Source organism: Nelumbo lutea, chromosome 2, assembly GCF_056320005.1.
Source record: "Nelumbo lutea isolate HS-2025 chromosome 2, American lotus-T2T, whole genome shotgun sequence".
NCBI lineage: Eukaryota > Viridiplantae > Streptophyta > Magnoliopsida > Proteales > Nelumbonaceae > Nelumbo > Nelumbo lutea.
The window spans coordinates 9,259,961-9,285,302 of record NC_142685.1 but is presented as its reverse complement, the minus strand read 5'-3'; the positions used below and the strand labels follow the sequence as shown (position 1 = coordinate 9,285,302).

The 25,342-nt window shown below is 39.2% G+C and overlaps 1 protein-coding gene across 3 annotated transcripts in view; it reads right to left on the bottom strand.

Moving 5' to 3' along the window:
- Window positions 1–354: 354 nt before the first annotated feature.
- The window catches only part of NFXL2 (NF-X1-type zinc finger protein NFXL2), a 52,581-nt gene continuing 27,593 nt past the window's right edge, over window positions 355–25,342 (bottom strand). Inside the window, exons 9-13 of one of the 3 annotated variants that reach the window (XM_088971254.1) lie at window positions 20,116–20,306; window positions 5,115–5,196; window positions 4,445–4,651; window positions 1,024–1,113; window positions 355–931 (exon numbers count right to left, since the gene is read on the bottom strand). In XM_088971254.1, coding sequence (XP_088827380.1) covers window positions 776–931; window positions 1,024–1,113; window positions 4,445–4,651; window positions 5,115–5,196; window positions 20,116–20,306 — 726 coding nt within the window. In that variant the 3' untranslated portion in view covers window positions 355–775. Of the gene's footprint in view, window positions 932–1,023; window positions 1,114–4,444; window positions 4,652–5,114; window positions 5,197–5,477; window positions 5,602–5,681; window positions 5,802–20,115; window positions 20,307–25,342 lie in introns of those variants that run through there. The other 2 variants (XR_016107543.1, XR_016107544.1) reach the window with 2 other exon arrangements.

Genomic DNA, 25,342 nt, shown 5'->3' with positions numbered 1-25,342 from the left:
AGAACAAAAATGCTATCCCTAACAAAACTGTTGTCTACATATCGCAAACCCAGACCAGAGCAAAATCAAAGCAAGCGCCAAGCGGGATGCCAAGTAAAGGTATAATTGAAAACCCAAAGTATCATATGATCCCCAACTCCCCCGCTCAACTTTCAGTCTTGCGATTTTTCTCCCCAACAGCCCACTGAAACAAAAATTATTTTGAGACCTAACCACTGTAACTGGTGTTAAACCTGAGATAGGTGAACTTGTGTGGCCCTAAAAAAGGTGCCGAACATTACTATTTTTAGCCTTACACTAAATTACGAACCTTTCTGAACATGGCTAGTACCGACTCCAAGTCTGAACTACAAATTAAATCAAGAGGCCTACGAACCATTTATGTACATGTAGAATTGTAGATCCAGCATCAAACAACACGTCCAGAAGTCAATTACACATTTATACTCAACAAATAATATCTAGTGAGTAATCTAAAACTAATTCCGGTATGGTACCTTATACAACCAAGTTTGGCATTGCATAACATAAGTAGAATAAATAAACTTTTAACATGACAGTTTCTACCTTGAATGCCTCTCGAGTAAACAAATTATGACCAAGTAATACCTACCAGATGAATAAAAGAAAGGTCCAAGTTTCACTTCGCAGGATAGGATGGTCCAGATAAATCACTCTGTTTCCTCTCATATACTCCTTCAAGTTAATATGCACGTTATAAGAATTATTTAATCCAGTCAAAAGTTCAACTTGAGGACAAAACTGTTAAGAATGATCAAATTCTTTGAAATGTTCTTTGTCTTCGTTCTTCAACCTCATTCATATAATCAGAGAGCCAAAGAAGACCCTTGTAACCATAGTAGGTGGCTAAGATTAGAGCCACTACTATAGAAATAATAATAAAAAATTTCCACATGGTTGCACCAATTGCCTGTACAAGAGAACCATCCATTACAACAAAGCAGAAGAAAATGGATGGCAGATATGAATACAGAATTCTTAGTGAAAACAAATGATACAAACCTGCAACCGTGAAAGTTGCCTGGTTTCTTGTGCTCGTTCACGCCTTTTTCTACGCTTTGGAACATGTTTCTCTGCACTGGCCACCTTAACCTTTGCAGAAGGAAAAAAAGGGGGAAATTAGTCTTTTTCTACACTTTGGTTGTTTTGCTGAATGTTGGGTCCCTATCCAGTCTCCCCCTCCCAGACCCCAGTTAGTTGGGACCAACATTAGGTGATGGTCCTTACCACTTTGTGTTGCAACTTCAATGTAACAGTGTAACATGCAGGTATAGGTAGTAATAACAACCCTAGGATTGATCTGGGATGATACCCACCCTGTTGTCCTCCTTGACAGGTCCATATGACTGTTTATTCTAGTATGGCTTTCACCTTTCATAGAAAGATTGTGTAGCTTTCTCTTCCAAGCCAATGGGTGGTGAAGCTGGCTTATGCTCAGTAGATTAGCAGGTTTTTTCTTTCATTATGAGTACTATAATGGGAATGGGCTATGGCTGTGGATGTGGCAAATCAATGTTCGTAGCATCAGTGGCACCAATGCATGGACTTGTTTATAGAATATAATGATTTATAAATTTTTTTACAATAAATATGAAACTTTATTCTATAAGAGGGAAATTACATGAAGGATCAAGAGTGTTGAGGTAACAAAAGAAAAGGAAGGGAAAGACAAATTAGATCCATTATATATCTTCATTAAGAATATCAAAAGTAGCCCAGAAATTTGGATCAAAAGAAAACCTGACATTTTTAAACTCTAGAAGAGGTAACATCCAATCCATAATAAGATTCTAAACACTAACACAGTCTGTTGCATCCATGCTTCTTCCCATAAAAAAATTCATCTGTTTCTCCCTAAATACCCCAACAAACAGTAAAAGGAACAATGCTGCAAAATTTTTGCCTTCTTGCTACCCACAAGCAATGGTCAAGAAGAAAATATATCATCAGGATAAACATACCTGAACTTTTGTTTTTCAAACAATGAAAAGAATACCCAAATAAATTCAGCAATCCTGAAAGAAATAAATAGCTAACATTTTTTTCCACTCTCGCATATATGATTATAATAGACTAGTCATCTTGAATCCTCTACTCTTTGAATAGTCAACAGTAAGAAGGCTGTTAAGAGAAAGCAACCACACAGACACCTCTAACCTTGTTGGAATAGGATTACCCCAAATACCCTCAGTATTAGCAAACCCCACCTGATTTCTGATTATGGCATTAAAATACAATTTAACTTAGTAATAACCATTGCTGCATTTCTACCACCATCTTGAGTCCAAAGATGACGGAGAGATTTTTTTCAGATTCTAGTTTACCCCTCAGAACAACATATTCCTCCAATTTTCTGTCCAACAAAGGTCATATAAAAATTGAAAATTAGAGTCCAAGCAACCTGGTTAGTGGTTACTTCTAACTTCAAAACATTTTATTTTTTCTGATTCAATACAGTTCTAATTATAGTTATTAAGGAGTATAGGTGAATCTAGGTGACAGTGGAGTATCCTATTTGCCTCTAGGTAAGCACATTTGCTTAAGCAGTAGAACTTTATAAAAAAAAAAACTAAGTTCTAGGTTAGTTTCCTAGTTTATTATATCAATCAGAATGCATATAAATTGAAAAGATAGCAATTGTCTTTATTAATATCATTAAATTTCCTCCCAAACATGACAATGGCAAATCACCATAAGTAATAATATTTTAAGTATTATTTTCAATATTTAAGGGAGGGAGGGAGAGAGAGAGAGAGAGAGAGAGTAATAATAAGAAGGATCATAGTAAAACTGTAAAACAAAGAATAAGTGATATGCATATATAAGAGTATATCCACAGACATACAAATAAGAAGTATCATACTAATAATATTATAATAAGGTCCTTCCTTGAGATTTGCTCACTAGGCAGGAACCTAGTTGCCTGGACAGGCACCTTTTTCATATAGGTCAAGGTGTTCAGGCTGGGTGCCCTTGGTTGGACTCCTTGCCACCTAGGCAACAATGCCTTGACAGCTATGGTTTTAATCACCCCATTAGTTTTCCTCTTGCAAAACTCTCCCAAATGCTGGTCCCAGCTATATAGTCTTGGGAGGGGTAGATTGGATACAGTCCTAACCTTTTTTTTTTTTTTCACAAAGTGGCTGATCTCATACTTGAATATGCATTCCTACGCTTGCCAGCCCAAAGATTTACCATTACACCAAGTAATGGCCCTAAGGAAGTCCCTAATGGTATTCTCAATTTTCTTGACAACCTTCATGGGGGTTCTGAAAATAGAAAAGAAACAAACAGAAAGGTTATAGAACATGGCTCAAATTCATCCCAATCCCTAAGGAGATGTAGTTCTTCCAAGTTCCAATCAACTGATTTCTTGGAAAACCTTTCACCAACTGGGACCTAGAAAGAGACAGCCTAGTATTATCTCCTAAAGGTAGGCCTATATGCTTCAGGGGCCAATCAGTAGTCTCACACCCCAAAAGTCTAGAACAAACTACTAGCCCCTACTGCAAGAGAATGAAACTTTAAAGTTAAACCTGGAAATCTCAAAATTTCTCTCCAAATTCCATATCCAACTAGCAAATCAGTCCTTTTCTTCCAGATGTTTTGAAACCAACCACTGAATTATTGGCTGCTAAAATTTGGTCCACTATCCCTTGGTAAAAGCCCTCTGGTGGGCTTGAAATAATATGTCCCAAGACATCTCCAAATGAAAGGGAAAGAACTTAGGCAACAACTTTGTAAGGGATTCTGACAAGGCTGATTAGAGTAAAATCTCCAGGATGAACTGCTCCTGGGATTTTGGGGATCAAGGAGATAAATGATGCACATTCCTTCCTTTGATTATCCCTCAAGTAAAGATTTCCTCAACACTCCCACTAGACCATCCTTCACAGTAACCCAACACTCTTGAAAAAAGCCATAGAGAATTCATCAGGTTCAGGCACCTTGTCTTTATTCATTTGAAACTTGAAAGACCACCAATATTACTTCTTTTGGAAAGGGCTTTTGTAGCCACTCCATTGATGCCTGTTTGACAATGCACATCTGTTTGAGCTAGGGAATAACTTTATCATCTAGAAGCACAAGAAGTCACTAATGTTGGCTACATCTTATAAAATACAGCGATAGCACGTGCTCCTTGAAAATCAATTTGGTTCAAGACCTTGTTTACCAAACTCAATCTTTGATGCTATCTACCCATGGATTTCCTTTACAGCAATTAAGTTGCACTTGCATACTTTTATCATTCAATCTTGTATTGCAGACCAACCTGGCTATGTTGCATACAAAGGACTGTTCTTTTCAAAATCAAACGGAGTATAGAACTAAAAACAGGTATAAAAGACTGATGTTAAAATGAAAAGAAGAAAAAAGAAGAGCCTATCATGAAAAGTACAATTTTGGCTGAGAAAAAATTTACCTCTGGGACTTTAGATTTACGCAACTGTATTTCCGAATCAGCAACCTTTAGTTTATTAGAGCACTCCGAATTACAGGGAAGAAGTCCAAGACCAAATTGATTTTTGGGGATATCTTTGGGATCTTGCCCAGTTTTGTGATAGGCTGCCTGTACATCTTGACAAAGCCACTCCTTTTTCAGGGTTTGACATTTGCAACGAACGGTGACCTTGCAAGACAGTTGGTACAAGAATAAGATTAAAGGTTAGAGAGATGTAGTACCATAATGGGCCTAGCCAACCAACAGATACAACATCAATATCTTTTTTAGATCAAACATTGACTAAATGCATGGTGATTTCTGCTCATTGAAGATTATTTTGACATGATCTTATGGAGGTTTCATAAATTCTCACTCCAGTAATTGTTTATACAAGTCCAATATTACTTGTTCTATGAGCTATGAGCTAAAGGACATGTTATCTAATTTCAACAAGGAACTTTGGGAATGAATTGGTGAACTATAATCTATCAAATTGTTTACATGCCAGAAATGATCGAAGAAAAAAATGTTCACATGTCAAAAGAAGCCAAGTCTTCCATATCAATAGGCACTGAACTGGTTTACCATCTAGATTAATTCTTGAGATGAATGATCACACTTATACCTAAAACAATACTCAGAAAGATACCTTTTTACAACACTTTTCAGGCAATGGACATTGACCAGGATGGCATGTCTCTGGGCATAGATGTGTGCAGTTTGGCAACTTTCTGCATATTCAACATGGTAGAAAAGTTACGGTTAGAAAACAATGCAATATGTCCAACAAATTAGAAACTCTCTCCACAGTTTATAAAACAAGTTCAAGTATGAGATCATCTAGAAGGTTGGGAATCCACTGAACAAGAAATATAACAAACAAGTCATCACAACATTCACATGTCACTTTATTTTGGCTTATTAGAAGCCTCCAAAGTGAAAAGCTGGTCAAGCAACATAATATTAACAAGAGAGAAGAAGAAACAACTAATTAACTGCAGTAAGAGCTCACTATCTTGTAACCCATCAAAGAAAAAACAGCACACTATCTTGTATAGAAAAATAATCTGCATTTCATCTTCTGTTTGCCTTTTCATATCGTCATATGATGAAAAAGAAAATATACAAATTATACCCTGCAAAAAAAGGAAGACCAAATTGGTGCCTATCCCCATATTTGTGTTTTTTTTGTAGTGCAAGCAAGGAAACTACTTACCATTTACTAATACCATGCTTTTTTGTTACTAGTGTTCTGGGAATGATTCTTTTCTCGTTTTGGTTGCAGGTAGAGTCCTACAGATGTAATGTTTGTTCAGCTTGACCTTTTTTACAATGCCTAGGAGGGAGAAGATAATGTAGTGTTAAACAAGGACAACAGTCATTTGAACAATATGGAAAGAAATGCAAGGACTTTTATTGGAAAGATACATGGTAAAGAAACTACTATTGGAAGTATTGCAGTGGAAGTAGTACATTGGGCAAAGATCTTTGACATATTTGCCCCATTTCCACAGATAGTATATTTAGAGGATGGCAATGGGTAGTTGATTCTTCAACGGCAAGAAATATGATTTAAGTACAATGGATAGTTGATTCTTTAAGAGGTTGGAATAAATTAAGAGCTCATAATTTAATGCCATATCCATTGCTAAATTATAAGCTCTTAAATCATTTCTTACTACTTCCAACTCATGTCCTTTTTGCTCTGTGCCTAGCCCTTTTAGCCCCTTCAACTAGCAACAGATCACTTCCTTCTTATGGGTGCTGAAAGGAGCCCTCCTAATGCTAATCATATAAAATTGAACTTGATAGATATTACATTTGCATAAAATTGAACTTGGTGGATATTGCACTGGAAATCCAGGACCGTCAGGTATGAGTGGAATGTTTAGGGATGAATATGGCGCCATATTATGGGGACTCTATAAGGGCTGAAATACTAGTTATGCTGCAAGGCTTAAAAGTGAATAGATCATTAAATTTAAGAAATGTAGTGGTAGAGGGTGACTCAAAGGTGGTGGTTGGATGAATGAAAGATAACAGTCAAGGATTATGATAATACCGACACAATATGAAGGAGATAAGACATGTAACACAGGAATTTGAGTCGATATTTTGTTGGTTTCAGTGATCAGTGTTAGAGTACATAAAACAGGGGTATTTTGGTCATTTGGGTTTATCTATTTGAGAGTGAAAGGTATGTTTTATTTAAGTTTAAGTTATGTGTCCCATCACTTATGAGGGACAATATGGTCTTTCTTGTAACTATGTTATTGGAGATAAATACAAGTGGGTCGACTAGAAAGAGGACTGATTTTCCTCTACTGGCCGAACCCTTCTTCTTCTTCTTCTCCTCTTCTTCTTCTTCTTCTTCTTCTTCTCCTTCTCTACTGTAACCTATGACTAAATAAGGTTTTCACTTGGTACCAGAGCGCATGTAACAAGTTCAGATCTGCTTGTCTCAAGAACCACTGGGAGATTAAGGGAAAGGTTGAAAAGGAATGGTCGTTTTTCTCTGTAGGAGGCCTTCATGCCTCCAGTTTGTGGTGCAGTGGCTGTTTGTGGTGATTGGTAGGAAGCTCTCTATTCGATGGTATGAAGAGAGCAGGTTCGGGTGAACAGTGTTCAGCTGAGTACAAGTTGGTTCTGCAGAGTGCAGTGTAAATGTTTGGTTTAATGGTTGAGTGATTTCAGCCCTTGTGTTTGGTGTGTGAGTGGTTCTGCAGTGTGCAGTACAGGTGTTTGATTTAATGACTGAGTGATTTCAGCTTTTGTATTTGCTGTGTAATGTGTATTTGAAGAAGTTGGTGGTGCTGAAAGTGAGATAAGTTTTGTGGAAGTGCGTGAGGTTGTGCTGAATATTTGAAGGTGAATACTCTACATATAACGGTGATTTCTTTGTTAGGTAAGGTGAATTAGTTAAGATGGCATCGATTGGAGATGGGAATGACAATAAAATAGGCGTTATGATTTCTCCAGATTACCTAAGTGTTCAAATGACATCTACTAAGTTGAATGGTGAGAATTATGTGCCATGGGCAAAATCTTTGGAAGTGTTTTTAAAAGCCAAGAAAAAAGTAAAACATGCGAGAGAGGAGAAACCCTCCTCTGACTCTCTAGGGTTTAGTGACTGGGAACAGGAAAATGCACAAATAATGACATGGCTATGGAAAAGCATGGAACCAAAAATTAGCGTGAACTTTATGTTCCTAGATACAACTAAAGAAATCTGGGATCATGCTAAGAAATTGTATTTTGGGCAAAACAATACAACAAAGGTGTATCAGTTGTACCAAGAGTACTTTAATCTGAAGCAAGGCAGTCAAAGCTTGGAGGAATACTATGCAAGTCTGAGGAATATCCGAAATGAGCTCAATGTGTATCATCCTCTGACACAGGATGTTCAGATTCAACAACAGCGTGAGCAACTTGATGTAACAAGGTTTCTGGTGGGTTTGAGGGCTGAATATGAGCCTGTTCGAGCACAAATACTGGGGGGGTTTGCTCTTCCCTCACTTGAAGAAATTTTTACCCGTCTTAGGAGGACATCTATTGAGTATATAGAGCATTCTTCTCTCAAAGACAGATCTGGTTTTGTGGTGACTAGAGGGGGAGGCCGTGGAAATAGAGGTGGTGGTGGTGGTCGTGGACTTCTAGGTAACCATCGTGGTGGTCCCATGTTTAACCGTGCTGGTGGTCGGAGCGGGACTCAGGGGGAGGTCGTGGTAAAGGAAAAAGTAATGCCCCTAGGAAGTGTACATACTATGGATTAGAGGGGCACACAGTTAATTTCTGCTATGATTTACATGGTCCACCCAACACTTGGGCTAACCACGCTGTGACTAAGGGTAGTGGTACAGCTACTGAAAGTCAACAAACTGACCTGATCCCCTCCACATCTACTGGTGTTTCTGGAAAGGAGACGGTGAGTGTACCCCATGCAGTATATGAGCAGTTCCTTCAGACATCTTCTCAGCAGAACACAACTACCCTTGCACATTCAGGTATGGCTTGCTTGGCTTCCAAGCCTTCACACTGGATCATTGACTCCGGAGCCTCGGACCATATGTCTAGGACTCCTAATGTATTTTCTTCTCTTTCTCGGTCCTCCACATCTCAAACAGTTACTCTTGCTAATGGTTCTACATCTCCCATCTGTGGTGTTGGTGATGTTGATCTCTCCTCCTTTATCATCTGTTTTATATGTCCCCAAGTTCCCCTTTAACCTTATGTCTGTTAGTAGATTAACCAAGTCACTTAATTGTTCCATAACCTTTTATCCCTCTTCTTGTGTGTCTCAGGATCTCAAGACGGGGATGAAGATTGGTGGGGGGCATGAGGCAGGTGGATTGTATTACCTTGATGGTGGTGGCCCTCCGATAGCTTTTTAGTCGTCTCTTACTCCTCTTCAATGGCACTGCAGACTTGGTCATCCTTCTCTCAAGGCTCTAAAGTTGCTGGTTCCTTCCTTGAGTCATCTTTCATTTTTGGATTGTGAGTCATGTCAGCTTGGGAAACATCATAGAGTCTTTTTTAGTCCAAGAGTTGATGGTCGTGTCTTGAGTCCTTTTTCTTTAGTTCATTTGGTTGTCTGGGGTCCGATCAAAGTGATGTCATACAATGGTTATAAGTATTTTGTAATTTTTGTTGATGACTTTTCAAGGATGACATGGATTTATCTTATGAAAGATCACAGTGAATTGTTCTCTATTTTTCAAAAATTTTATGCTGAAATACGTACCCAATTTGGTGTTCATATTAAAATTCTTCGCTCCGATAATGCCAAAGAGTACACCTCAATACCAATTCAGCAATACTTAGAGCACCATGGGATAATTCATCAAACTTCTTGTGCCTACACCCCACAACAGAACGGTGTAGCTGAACGGAAAAATCGACCTCTCCTTGAAACTGCTCGGTCTTTGATGCTTAATATGAATGTCCCAAAGCATTTTTGGAGTGATACTGTCCTCACATCCTGTTTTCTCATCAATCGGATGCCCATGCCCATCCTTAGAAGTCAATCTCCCTTCTCGGTGTTGTTTCCCACCTTGTCTCCGTTTCCTCTCACCCCAAGAGTCTTTGGATGTATTTGTTTTGTTCAAAACTTGGGGTCTGGTTTAGACAAGTTAGATGCACGAGCAACTAAGTGTATCTTCCTTGGCTACTCAAGGACTCATAAAGGGTATAAGTGCTATAACCCTAACTTCCATAAGTCATTTGTGTGCTCCAATGTCACCTTCTTTGAATCGGTTCCTTTTTTTTCAGATACTATGGTTTCTTCTCCTTCCCTCGTAGTTCCTCTTCCTGTTCCTATTGTGGATCCCCTTCCCATGGTTCCCATTCCAGCTGCAGATTCACCTCCCGTGCCAATTACTACTGAGAGGCCACCGGTCAGACAAGTGTATACTAACAGAAGAGCACCGGCCCCTCCTCCAATTCAGCCCTCGTCGACAGATCCCGTCATTGCTTCTTCTCCCTTGGACCTTGATCTTCCTATTGCCCTGCGGAAAATGTAAACACACTTGTACTTCTCATCTTATTTCACACTATGTTTCAGCTGCTCACCTTTCTGCTTCTCATCGCAACTTTATATCATTGCTATCATCTGTTTCCATTCCCAAGACTGTCCAGGAAGCCCTTACCTCGCCAGGGTGGTAGCAATCCATGGAAGAGGAACTCTCTGCTCTACAAAACAATCACACATGGGAACTCAATGCTCTTCCTCCTGGTAAGCATGTTGTTGGGTGTAAGTGGGGCTACACAGTGAAGTATCTTCCAGATGGCAGTCTGGAGCAATTGAAGGCCAAGTTGGTGGCCAAGGGCTATTCTCAGTTGTATGGTGTGGACTATATGGAGACATTTTCTCCTGTGGCTAAAATTGATTCAGTTTGGGTGTTGATTTTATTAGCTGCTATGTATGACTGGCCTCTTGTGCAACTTGACATAAAAAATGCTTTCCTACATAGTGATCTCATTGAGGAAGTGTATATGGAGCAACCGCCAGGGTTTGTTGCTCAGGGGGAGGATGGTAAGGTTTGTAGACTCAAAAAGGCAATTTATGGACTGAAACAATCTCCACGCGCATGGTTTGGCAGGTTCAATGAAGTAGTGAGAGACTTTGGGATGAAACAGTGTCAGGCAAACCATTCTGTGTTCAGCCATGACTCAAAAGATGGAAAAATCTTGCTAGTGGTGTATGTGGATGATATTGTCATAACTGGGAGTGACAGTAATGGGATTGACAGGTTGAAGAAATTCCTACAGGACCACTTCAATACGAAAGATTTGGGTAAGCTGAAGTACTTCCTGGGAATAGAAGTTGCAAGGTCAAGGCATGGAATTAACTTATGTCAAAGAAAATATGTTCTTGACCTACTTGAAGAAATAGGACTGTTAGGTGCTAAACCAGCAGAGACTCTTATGGAACTTAATGTCAAGTTGAGTGTTGATGCAGGTGAAGAGTTTGATGATCATGGAAGATACAAGAGGTTGGTGGGAAAGTTGAATTATCTGACTATTACCCGACCAGATATATCATTTGCTGTGAGTATGGTGAGTCAGTTTATGCAACATCCTCAGATTCCTCATTGGGAAGCAGTTCTAAGGATTGTTAGGTACCTGAAGGGTGCTCCAAGTTGTGGTTTTCTATACCAAAGTGGAGGGACTCTTGAAATAGTAGGGTATACAGATGCTGATTGGGCTGGTTCTATATCAGACAGGAGATCAACTACAGGGTATTGTACCTTCCTTGGTGGTAACCGTGTAACTTGGAAGGGCAAGAAACAAACAATGGTGGCAAGAAGTAGTGCAGAAGCTGAGTACAGAGTTATGGCTCATACCACATTTGAACTAGTATGGTTGAAGAACTTGCTACAAGAGATGGGGTTCTCGGTTGACAAACCCATGAGACTATACTGTGATAACCAAGCTGTTGTTCGTATCTCTTCCAACCCAGTCTTCCATGAGAGAACCAAGCATATTGAGGTCGATTATCACTTTGTGAGAGAGAGTGATAAGTGGAGTGAAACCACATCTCATGTGAGCTCAAGAAATCAGTGGGCAGATCTCTTTACAAAGGGATTGTCTCGGGGTAGAGTAGGTTATATTTGTGACAAGCTGGGACTATATGACATATACTCTCCAGCTTGAGGGGGAGTGTTAGAGTACACAAAACAGGGGTATTTTGGTCATTTGGGTTTATCTATTTGAGAGTGGAAGGTTTGTTTTATTTAAGTTTAAGTTATGTGTCCCATCACTTATGAAGGACAATATGGTCTTTCTTGTAACTATGTTATTGAAGATAAATACAAGTGGGTTGACTAGAGAGAGGACTGGTTTTCCTCTATTGGCCGAACCCTTCTTCTTCTTCTTCTCCTTCTCTACTGTAACTTAGGACTAAATAAGGTTTTCACAATCAGCAAATATTTTGCCCGATGAATTGGCCAAACGAGGAGTAAATAGAGATCAGTTATTTTGAGCTCAATTGTAACATCAAAAACTAATCAAGATAGGTGGATGTATGCCAATCTATCTTCAGGTTGACTGGCATATTGTACATACTTCATTTTTTCTAACAATATAATAAAGTTACACAGTTACCTATCAAAAAAGAAAAACCCATATGATGGTAACGTATTAAATGCTTCATTTTTTTTACACAAAAGATAAAGATTTAAAAGAAAGTCATATTAGATATCCTTCCTTCCAAACAAGCAACTAGAAAACACATTTAACAGCAGATAAACTATTAAACCTTCAAAGGATGTTGTTGATATCAGTGTTGTTAGACTTGGACCAGACACAAAACCAGGTTGCTTGCCAGGTCACAGGTCACATAGATAATATACACATTTTGTAACTTCTATTACATGTTGAAAACAAAGCCAGGAATACTGAGGATCTAATCTCTCACATTACATTCCTTTGCAACAGTTGGGCTCTCAATTCTGAAGTATTCAAAGGCATCTTATTAAATCACCTTCAGAGAAACCTAGAAGAAATCCTCTATACTTTCCCTGGAATTGGCTTCAATCAAACATTTTGTCCTAGGGAGGAGAACCAGTTAACTCTAAGCTTTGATGGTAGTGCTCAAGGATCCACAGGTCAAGCAGGAGTTGGAGGAGTAATCCGTGGGAGTGGGGGAAACATCTTTTGGGCTTTCAGTGGTCCGATTGGGACAGCTGATTCCACCAAGGCAGAGATCTTAGCTTCCCTCACAGGTCTCCGTTATGTCAAAATGTTAGGCCTATCCTCTTTATCAATTGAGGGTGATTCAGCTAATACAATAAACTGGTTAAGGCAGAGGACTGGAGGTCCTTGGAGGCTTGCTCATCTGTTGACTGAAGCCAGAGATATTCTAAATACCCTGAATGTGAAACTGGTCTGGATTCCTATGGAATTAAACACTGTAGCTGACAGCTTAGCCAAATCTGGAGCCCATAGAGCTAATATGTTTTCTGATGTTTCCCTGCCTGTGTAATTCTGTTCATGCCTTCCAAGGCCTTGTACTCTGTTAACTTATCTCAGTTAACTATTAATGAAATCTGTTAACCTTTCTCAAAAAAGCTTCTATTACATGTCAATGTAGTGGTCAGATGGCTAGTTTCTTGATTTTTGATGCAAGTGACCAGGGTTCAAGTCTCATGGTAAGGTTGCTCCAACAACTCCAAAGCCACCTTCTTCTCAGGACTGGCAAGATGAAAGAGCTTGGAGATAGTCCAGAGATGGTAAGTTTTCTGTCAAATCACTTTATGTGAACACAGCAACCCATATCCCTGGGGTTTTTCCTTGGAAGGAGATCTGGCTCTTGCATATACTAAGATCAACTTTTTTACGTGGTTTGCTGTTAAGGGTAAATGCCTTTCAAAAGTTTAGTAAGAGAGGAGGGGGATGTTGCTGAATTATTCGGACTATGTTATGTGTGGTCAGGAGGCAGAGTCAATCAATCATCTTCTTGTGCATTGCAAAGTAGTTAGTTTTTTATATTATCATTTTTGTAGGCTGTTGAATGTTAGTTGATGTCGGCCAAGGAGTTTTCCTGAGCTCATGCAGTCCTGGAAATTGTTGGGTTAAATCAGAAAGGGAAATTACTGTGGAGCGCAGTTACTCATGCAGTATGTTGGGTGTTGTGGAAGGAGAGGAACAGAAGGATTTTCAAGGGGAAGGGGAAATAAGATGGTCCAGCAGGCAATGACATCTCTTCACTCCTGGTTATCAGCAAGGGATCTCTTCAGCAGCATAACCAACTCTTTGATCACAGCAATCTTTTTGGCTAGTCGGATTTGACAGAAGGCTCTGGTTTTCTAGCTTTTAGTTTTGGAAAGCTCATTTTTTGAGGACTTCACTGAGTTTTAATGTATAGTTTCTGGCTGTACATGTTGCATATATGACACCATGTAATCTGAGCTTTGCGGTATACTAATAATACAAATATTACCTTACCTTTTCTCGTGCGTGTGTGTATGTATGTATGTATGTATGTATGTTATTAGAAAGACATAAATGAAAACAAATAACAAGATGGACTAATGATAACAAGGTGAAATATATAATCAGAAAGTCATGCATTCAAATTTTCCTCTTAGCATTTTAAGGTTTCCAATCACTTAGTGACGCAGGTGAGTTGTGAAAACTGGCTGAGTCATTGAAGCCTGGCTGGTTTTAATGGTTCTCGGTCTTGACTGGTTCCATCGGTTTTTCAAAAAATTGAAAAATGGGACATTAAGAAATTGGAAATGCTTTCTGGTTCCCAGGTTGACTGATCTGATTGCAAGTCTGATCCGAGTCTTACAACACATTGATATTTTTGGGTGGTTATGTTTTATTGTATATCTCTTTTGTTCTACACTAAGCACTTTAATTTGCATCAAGGTTCTAGGTTCTTGGGATGGGGCTGGTTGTGGCCTTGGGGGGGGGGGTATGTTCCTGTTGGGATATAAAGTGTGTTAAAATCAATGTCTTAAAAGAGAAAGAACAGTAGGAAACAAGAAGGAAAGAGAGAGAGAGAAGAGAGAAGGGAGAAGAGAAGAGAGTTGTGTGGCAAACAGAACTAAATCTAGTGGCGCCAGATTATAATATTATATATAGGGCAACCATAATTAAAAGGGAAAAGACCCTTGTGCCCTTTCTGTAGTTAAAGTACATAAACAGTGATACAAAAAGCTATTTTAAACAAAACAAACTATAAAGTAAACTATTCCAACACACCCCCTCAAGTTGGGACATAGATGTCAATCATGCCCAACTCATCACACAAATTATTATGCCGCACATGATGAAGGCCCTTGGTGAAGATGTTTGCAAGTTGTTCTTCTGAGCTAACATATGGAGTGCACATTTCTCCACTCATAGATTTTTCTCTAATAAAATGCTTGTCCACTTCAATATGTTTTGTTCTATCATGGAGGACTGGGTTAGCAGCAATGTTGATAGCAGCTTTATTGTCACAATAGTGACATGGGGTTGTTAATTGCAAAACCCAGTTCACCTAACAGGTTTTTTATCCACATGATTTCAGCAACTCCATGAGACATAGCTCTGTATTCCACTTTAGCACTAGACCTAGCCACCACACTTTGCTTCTTACTTCTCCAGGTGACTAAGTTTCCTCCCACAAAGGTACAATATCCACTAGTAGACTTTTTGTCATTGACTGCCACTGCCCAATCAGCATCTATATACACTTCAACCTTCAAATGCCCATGTTTTTGGAATAGCAAACCAGCTCCTAGAAACTTCTTGAGGTATCTAGGGATCCTTTCTGCAACTTCAAAGTGAGTTGTCTTAGGATTATGCATGAACTAAGGACACCCACTACATAGGCAATATCAGGCCTAGTCATAGACAAATATAAGAATCTCCCTACAAGTCTTTGGAACTTCTTCACATCTTTCATAGCCTTCCCCTGTCTGTCTCCCAATTGATGGTTAGGTTCAATTGGCTTCACCCCTAACTTGCATGTATCCTCTAATAGATCTAGTACATATTTCCTTTGGGAAATAAAGATGCCCTTTTAAGAGTGGCAACTTCAATCCCAAGGAAATAACATAAGGTGCTTAGATCTTTCACCTCGAATTGAGTGGCTAAGAATTTCTTCAGCCTCTGTATTTCAGACTTCCAGTCTCTTGTGACCACTATGTCATCAACAAACACCATTAAAGCTGCAATTTTTCCTTCACCTTTCTTCACAAATAGAGTATGATTTGATTGGCATTGTTTGAACCCCATCTAGTGTACAACTAAGTGAAACTTACTAAACCAGGCCCGTGGTGATTGTTTCAACCCATAAATGATTTTTTTAACCTGCACACCTTTTGCTCACTACCTTTGGCACAAAAACCTAGAGGTTGAGTCGTGTACACCTCCTCCTCTAGGTCACCACTCAATAATGCATTTTTAATGTCCAATTGGTGAAGTTCCTAGTCAAGATTAGCTGCCAATGAAAGGAGGATTTTGATAGAATTCATCTTGGCTACCAAAGCAAAGGTCTTTGCATAGTTTACTCCATATACTTGTGTAAACCCTTTTGCCACCAATCTGGCTTTGTACCTTTCTATTGTACCATCAACCCTATGCTTCACTATGAACACCCACTTGCATCCCACTGGTTCCTTTCCTTCAGAAAGATCCACTAACTCCAAGGTGTCATTTTTGTGAAAGGCATTAATTTCTTCCTTCATTACATTTGTCCATTTAGGTTTGGATAAAGCTTCTGGAACAGAAACACCTTCAACAGAGGAAAAGAACAAACAATATGAAGGTGAGATATGATCATAGGACACAAAGTAAGAGGTATGATGATTAGTAGTACAAGATCTAACACCCTTTCTCTTAGCAATAGGAACATCAAGATCATCAATAACAAGGGGATCAATATCAAAAGGATCAGGCATATCATTGGAAACAAGTGTACCTGGTTAATGATGAGGATCATAGTTTTAGGTTCCACGCATAGTTTTCAAGGTGCCAAAGCGAGGCTACGCAACAGGGGGGCACGTTGTCGCCTAGTCGCCTAGGTGGGGTGCCTAGGCGATGGATTTTTTTAAGTAAAAATCACATATCCTAGGGTAGTTCCCTAGGTTCCATAACCAGTTTTCTTTAATAACTATCCATAATTTTCATAAGAAAATTATAAACTTCATGTTTAAGTCTGGAAAATCAACATATTTATGAGAAGAAAAAGAAGAAAGGAAAGAAAATTCAAAAAATATAGGGGCTGAACCCCTATTTCTGTTATAGGAAAAGAAATATGTTGATTGGACAAAATTTTAAGTTCTTCCCTTACTTGTTTGTTCAGATTTTGAAGTCATTGAGGGTTCAATACAGCAATTAACAATGTTTGTGTTGATTAAACCCTAACAAATAAGAAAATAATAAAAAGAAATTAGTTTATAAACACAAAAAATGAAAATTTTTCTTTAATAATGTCTTTTATAATTATAGTCTAAAAAAATAACAATATAAAAGTATTTTATTACACAGTATGAAAAACTGCTCGGCGATTGGGCGAGGCGAACCTCCAAGGGCTCCTTGTCGCCTAGGCATCGCCAAACATTAGAATAGACAATATGAAATGGAAATTTGGATCTTTTATTTCTTAAAAAAACAGAACTTCTACAATGTTTGCTCAATTGACATGCCTAACATTGTAACTCACTATCTGACAAAGACTCAAGTAACTCAAGAAACATAAGTTTTAAGGACTCAAAAGAAAGATGGCCAAGGCGACTATGCCATAAGTAGGCGTGACTCTCACTAGATGAGCTTAAGGACTTTGTAGCCACAAGACCGGCTTTATTCTCCAACACGTAGAGACCATCCACAATGCTTCCTCTCCCAACCATCTTCCCCGAGGCCAAATCCTAAAACACACGAAGGAAAGGAGGTAACTGAACAATTCAAGGAGTGAGTAATACTACTAATGGAAAGTAAAATGATAGGTAATTTAGGAACATGCAACACATTAGGGAGGGTAAGACCGAATGGAAGGGAGATGGTTCCTTGACTGTCTATGGTGGAGAATGATCCATCAGCCAGTCTCGCCTTATCTCTCCCAGAGAGAAGGTTATATGCCTGATGATATAAAGTTGACCTACCAGTCATGTGATTTGAGGCCCTAGAGTCAATTATCCAAGGGGAATCAGATGTATGAGATGACACACGGAAAGCAGTGGCGGTGCTACCTGATGTAGATGCAAAAGAGGTAGAAGGAGTAGGGCTAGAATCCATTTGGTGAAGTGTCCTACCATATAACTCCAAATGGTCACAGAAAGAGTTGATAATCTCTTCCTCTTTTCACTGTCAAAATCGCATCTAACAACGAACTGAGCATCGGCTGGTGAATCCTCTCTCTCTCTCTCTCTCTCTCTCTCACAAACGTGAACTCAGCATCGGCGAACATAGTCACCGGCGGTGAGTTCTTTCTTCTGTTAGGTCGGGCTTCGGGCTCGGGCTTGAGCTTCGGGCTTTTTATCAGGGCTGGGCTTGGGCTTGGGCTCGGGCCTAACAAAATCATGTTTATGAAGAGTAAAAGCCCGACCCATGAACAGGTCTATCTATGAATCACCCTTCTTAAAAGAGCCTCTGACATTTGAATTTGTACCTTCTCGGACTACTAGTGCAATCGGCTCCCCCACAATTCATCACATACTGAACAGGTCTATCTATGAATCACCCTTCATACTGAAGGTAAGTCCTTACTTCCCAAGATTTGTACCCTAATAGACTCATGTAGGATTCAGCCCCAAAAGAAAAGCAAATACTAGTTGTTGGGAGACAAGTGACTTGTAGGCCTTTGCATCTTCATCACACATCCAATTCACATTTTGATAATGATCCAGTTCCTACCAGATTGATGTCAGATCTGAGTAGTACACTGAGAGACTTCTCTCCCCCTGTTTACAAGTGGAGGATTCAACTTGTAGTTGGTATACCTTTGCATAGTGCCTCTTATCCGAATAGGTAGATTTCGCTTGTTCCCATATTTCACAAGATGTTTCAGCCCACATAAATGTCTTATTTACTTGTGGCAGCATGAAAACCAAGAGCCATGACATCGCCATACTATTTTCTTGGTTCCACTTGTCATGTTCAGCACTTCCAGTCTTTGGTTCCTTCACTTTACCGTTAAGATACCCTATTGTCCCCTTGGCAGTAATGTAGAGTTTAATTCTCCTAGACCATTCAAGGTAGCTTAGTCCATCAAAGGGAATAACAGCCATGGGGAAACACATATCCATCCCGCCACTCATTCCGTTTTGACCTCCTAAAACCCCAGAAGTTACAAAATTCTCAGAGGACATGGTTAAATTCACTATTTAGATTCAACACACAACTTAGGATCCCTTCTGACACAAAAAAAAAAGTCCTAGAAACACACAAGAAAAGTAGTCCACATGCACACACTTTGGTTTGGTCACAATCTGAACACAGACCAGCACCGATTCTCCAAAAAAAGGTATATTTAGATTGATAACAGTTCCAGCCTACCAATCTTCCAAATTATCTAAGCACATTAACCACCAGGAGAGATCCTTAGAACATTGTAACTACACCAAAACTGGGAAATAACAGATCATCCATGACCTACAAATATCCCCTTCTCAGGTATAGGATCACACAATCCACAGAAAAGAGGTCTAAACCTCACAATTTTTCTAACAGCATTCAGCAGACTTGCTTCATAGAGTTTTCTCTTGGTACACGACCAAGATAAGAGAGAAAAAAAATAGAAAACATGTACCAGTCATAGGTCAGCTTTTCTAATCTCAGTCTAGAGAAGACAGCAAGATGAAGAGGAAAAACCTTGTTCAATCTGCTGCTCTCAAACCCAGTAGAACTGCTCTGATACCATCTTAATAGAGAAAGAACAATAGGAAACAAGAAGAAGAAGGAAAGAGAGAGAGAGAGAGAGAGAGAGAGAGAGAGAAGAGAGTTGTTTGGCGAACAGAACTAAGTCTGGCGGTGCCAGATTATAATATTATATATAGGGTGACCATAATTAAAAGGGAAAAGACCCTTGTCCCCTTTTGTAGTTAAAGTACATAAACAGTGATAAAAAAAGCTATTTTGAACAGAACAAACTGACCCTAACTAAGCAGAATAAACACATAAATGTAAAGTTAACTGTTCCAACAAAATGCAGTATTTAAGAGAGCTGTATTATGTAGATTGTTGAATAGTTAACAAGATGCAAATGCTAGTAATGCTGTCACTATGGTGAAACTAGTTCTTTTGACTGAACTGACTTGCCATCACAACATCACCATCATCCGTGCCTTATCCCAACTATATGGGGTCAGCTACATGAATCCTGTTTTGCCAATCCATTCTATTTAAAGCCATATCCATTGTTAAATTTCCACTTTTAATCAATAAATTTAAATACATATACGCTTCTTATTTTTTGCTAAGAATTACATTGGACTTCACTTCATATGGTAAAGCAAAACAAATTCAACGAAATTTGAATGCTCAATCATAGGGATAAGTTCCTTTGGTGGAAACTTCCAAGATGTTTTGGCCTTCCAAATGCCTTTTCAGTGGTAGTTAACAATGATTTATGTTCCATAAACAAATGTGTTAGGTAACCTGGAAAATATTAGAACACAAGCAAAAAATGACTGCATATAAAAGAAAATAACATTTACCTATGGCATGGACCACCACATGAACGGATGGTTACTTGCTCCTTTTCAGGCAACTTGTTGTAGTATGTGCACTCAAAAACATGAACCATGGAACCGCAGTGACATGACCGCTTGATAAGTGTTTTACAAGGGGGGCATTCTCCAGGATGACATGGCAGTGGACAAGGATGTGGACATGAAGGTTTCCTCTCCTAAAATAAGATAAAATTACGGAGGCAACTTATAAATTGTAGAACTTAGAATTACCACAAAGAATTGGGGAAAGGAATTTCTTCTATTTTGAAATGATAACCAACCCAAAAGATTGAATACAAAAAAAAAAAAAAAAAAAAGACGTGCAAATGATGTTGTAGCGAGTATGGGCCAAATGGGCCTTAGTGTTCTTTATTTCTTTTAAGTAGTATTTAACAGTTATGTTTCTTAGTTATGGGCCTTTTCTCTCTTCCCTTCTTTTCTTCTTCCACAACCTATTGCTGAAATTTCTTTCTTCTTCTTTCTCTTTCTCTCTTTTCTACTTTTCTTACATTATCTGAATTACTGTAGGTGTAATTTTCAATTTGGTATCAAAGCGGGTTCTCACTTTCAACTTTTTTCTCCTTTCTTTGCCCATACATAGTGTGTATGGAGAATTTATCAGTTGATCAATCAGCTACTTACACAGCTTAGTTAGGAAGCTTTTTGGAGAGTTTTGTGGAGGTTTTTCATCCTTAGTTGAAGCCCAAGGCAGGTTCTTGGAGATTTTTCCCGAAAACCCTAGATAACTGAAGAAACCTTGTTACAAGTCGTAGAGACAGTTTGAACTAGGCACTTGGGGATCAGAGGTAAGCCTTTTGATTTCTATTAGGGGCGGTTTTGGTTGGATTGAATTTTGCAATCTCTGGAAGGGGTGGTTGAAGTTTCTCTCTTTCTCCCTATCCCACAGGACCCTATGAAACCCTAATTTTGGGGGGTTGAAAGGTTGTTCTTTGCTTAGAATAGTAAATCTAGCCTAGTAAAGTCCTAATTTGATTTTCGTTTGCATCTGTTCATTTAATGGAGCAAACTAGAGAGACCAAATATTCCACTGATTCCGGGTTTGGACATGAGTGGTCAATGGAGAATCATTTTTGGGGTTGTGACTACTATGAAGCTAAATAGGACCACTGATTTAGCTTGGTCTCAGTCCATTAAGATACATGTGTGTAGTAGAGGAAAATGGGGTTATATTACCCGAAGCAAGAAGAAATCGGAGGAGGAGGATCCTACCTATGAAAGGTGGATGCAGGAAAACTACATAGTAGTGGGTTGGTTAGTGAATTCTATGCAACCACACATTAGTCAGCATTACTTGTGGATGAAAATTGCAAAAGAAGTGTGGGATAGTGTCACAGAGACCTATTCCCAAAAGCTTAATGTTGTTCGGGCCTACAAATTGAAGCATGACGCGAATAATCTTAGACAGGGGGAGAAGCCCTTAGCAGTCTACTTTTCTATGCTGAAATCTCTTTGGCAAGTGATTGATCTGATGGAGACTGTTGTTTGAAGTTGCACAAAGGATGCAAAAACATATAGGTGGTTGGTGGAGAGAAATCAGGTCTTTGAGTTCCTCACCGGACTCAACTTGGAGTATAATATTGTGAGGCAAGATGTTTTAGCAAAGGATGAAGTGACTTTGTCTCAGGCATATGCTATGGTGCGCAGTGAGGAGAGCAGAAGACAGGTTCAATCTGTTGAGCCACAGATTGATCACTATGCTAATGCTGGGATGAAACCGAAGGTTAGCACTGAGAACAAAGATGTTATCTGTGAATACTGCAAGAAGCCTAAATACACTAAAGACACATGTTGGAAGCTGCATCCAGAGCTCGTTCTTGCCAGATCCAAGAAAGAAAATGGTGGAAAAAGGGTTGAAACTGAAAAAGGTGGAAATAAAAATGTAGCCACCTCTTCACAAGGCGAACAAGGACAAGGTGGAGAGAAGTTAGTGGGAAAACAACTAACATGCGCCATCAAGGATTTCTCCTCACCATCAAGGTTATGCATTGGCTGAAAGTACATCATCTTTTCAAGGATTTCTCCTTAGCGGACTTAATTAGAAATTGGAGTGCTATAGCTATATCCTCACCTTCCTCCCCTGTGGTAGAAGATTGTTGGGTACCACTGCCTCAGTTCAAGGTGAAGCTAAACTTTGATGGAAGCTCCTTGGGTAATCCAGGTCAGTCGAGAGTTGGGGGTGTGTACAGAAACGAGGAAGGAAAAGTTTTGGCCCTTTACTCAAGCCCAATTGGGGTGGGAGATTCATCAAGGGCAGAAGTAATGGCCTTACTTCAAGGTTTGAAACTGGCGAAACAATGGGGAATGAATGCAACATTTAGAAGTGGAAGGAGACTCCAAGCTTGTAATAGGGTGGATGCAAACTAGAAAATAATTAGCTGAGCAAGGGAGATTGGGGTGCATTTTAATTGGGTAAGAAGGTTAGCAAATGGAATGGCTAACACTTTAGCTAAACAAAGAGTAACTTGGGAGGCTTTTTCTTGGGCCTGTTTGTAAGTTTTTGATTTTCTTTTTCCATCCATTTGTGGGTGGTAATCCTGTAATCTTTTCAATTATCTAATGAAAGTCACCGTTCCTATAAAAAAAAAACAAAAAACCGTTGACAGGCGCAAGGGCTGAATATGAGAAGTATGGCTAAATCATCAGTCGCTTGGAGTCCACTACTACAACTCATTCAGAGATTGTTCCTTCTTCTACATATGCTCACTCAAGTATTCGTGCCATTGCACATCATGCTTCTACCTCAGGTACTCATAAAACCCCTTGCATAATTGATTCTGGTGTTTTTGAACATATGACTAGTGTTTCACAATTATTCAACTCTTACCAACTTCTTTCTGGTTGGGACAAGATATCCCTTGCCGATGGCTCCCTAGCTCCTATCACTGGAAAGGAAGACATTAGGGCCTCTAATGCCCTGACCTTATCATCTGTTCTTCGTGTAACTAAACTTAATACCAAATTGCTTTCAATTAGTAATTTGATTAAATCCCTGAATTGCAGTGTGACATTTTTTCCTTCCTATTGTGTTTTTCAGGACATGGAATCTCAGAAGGTGGTTGGGAGTGGCCATGAAGCGAATGAGATCTATTTGTTAGACATGCCCAAGCATAACCAAGTACAACCTAAGAGAACTGCATTTGTTTCAAAGCCCACTAGTCTTATTATGCTATGTCATAGTCATTTGGGTCATTTGTCATTTTCTTCATTGAGTTGGTTGTTTCCAAAGTTATTTAAAGGAATTAGTCTACCGAGTCTTCATTGTGAATCTTGTGAGTTCTGAAAGCATTGTAAGAGCACTTATCCTTCAAGTAATAAAAGATCAACTATTCCTTTTAATATTGTTCACTATGATGTGTGGGGGGCTTACCATTTACCATGTATGGGTGGGTATAAATATTTCATCTTGTTTATTGATAAATTTTCATGATATACTTGGATTTACCTTATACGCTATCGGGTTGACGTGCCTAAATTTGTGCAACAGTTCCATGAACACATACTCAGTTTAATACCTACATCAAAATATTCCGATCAAACAATGCTAAGGAGTATTTTGAGAAGGATCTTACCTCCTATCTTAATAAGTTTAGGGTTATTCATTAGAGTTCTTGTGCTCGCACTCCACAACAAAATGGAGTAGCAGAGAGGAAAAACAAACGCATTGTGGAAGTTGCAAGGAGCATTCTTTTTGCTACCCATGTTCCTATGAAGTTTTGGGGTGATGCAGTTTTAACAACTACCTACCTTATTAGCCACATGCCTTCTCGAGTCTTGGGGTTAAAATCTCCTTTTGGAATCCCCTTTCCTGATGTTGAGATTTTTTCTATTCCTCCGAAGGTCTTTGGTTGCACTTGTTATGTTCACATTTCCAGTTCCGAAAGACACAAGTTTGATCCCAAGGCTCAGAAGTGTATCTTCCTTGGTTATGCCTCCACACAGAAATGATACTGTTGTTTTGATCCCATTAGTGGCACTCAGTTTGTTTCCATGGATGTCACATTTGTAGAGTGTTAGAATTCGGGTCTGCCTTAGAGTTCTGCCTGTCTGAGATCAGTTATGTAGAAGAAGAAAGGTGAAAGACAGAGAGAAAGAGAGAAGAGAGAATTCAGGTTCGAACTGAAAGAGTCAACTTGACTTCTCCCAGTTGGCCAGGAAGTATTTATATTATTAAAGCATAACTGAAAATACCTATGTGCCCTTACTTAAGTTAAGAGCACTCGTTCCAACACAACATTACAGATCAACAACATTAATCTAGGTATAAAGATAGAAATACCCCTACGCTAACACTCCCCATCAAGATGGTGAGTATATATCATATACTCCCAGCTTGTTACATATGTAGTCCACTCTTCCTTGACTCAAGCCTTTTGTAAATAAGTCAGCCCACTGGTTTCCTATATTAACATGTGTAGTGTCTAGCTCTCCATTCAGCACCTTCTCCCTCACAAAGTGACAGTCAACCTCAATGTGCTTGGTTCTTTCATGAAACACTGGATTCGAGGAGATCTGAACTGTAGCCTGATTATCACAATAGAGCTTCATTGGAGTGTTAATGTTGTACCCTACTTCCTGTAGAAGGTTCCTTAGCCACACTAATTCACAAGCAATATGCCTATATTCTGCTTCTGCATTGCTTCTTGCCACAACCGTCTGCTTCTTACTTTTCCATGTCACCAGGTTACCTCCCAGAAATGTGCAATAGCCTGTAGTAGACCGCCTATCAGACATAGAACCGGCCCAGTCAGCATCAGAATACCCTTCTATTTCAAGTTTCCCCCCACTCTTGTATATCAGACCGCGACCTGGAGCCCCTTTTAGATACTTCACAATTCTCAGAACTGCATTCCAATGAGGAATCATAGGTTTTTGCATGAACTGGCTTACCACACTAACCGCAAATGAGATGTTTGGTCTGGTAATGGTTAGGTAGTTCAGTTTGCCCACAAGTCATCGGTATCTGCCAAGGTCTTCAAACACTTCACCCATATCAATGCTTAGCTTGGTATTTGTGTCCATGTGTGTTTCAGCTGGTTTGGCATCCAACAAGCCTGTTTCTTCCAGCAAATCAAGCACATACTTCCTTTGGCACAAGTTAATACCATACTTGGATCTCACTACCTCTATCCCCAAGAAGTATTTCAGCTTACCCAGATCCTTTGTCTGAAAGTGATCCTGCAGATAAGTCTTC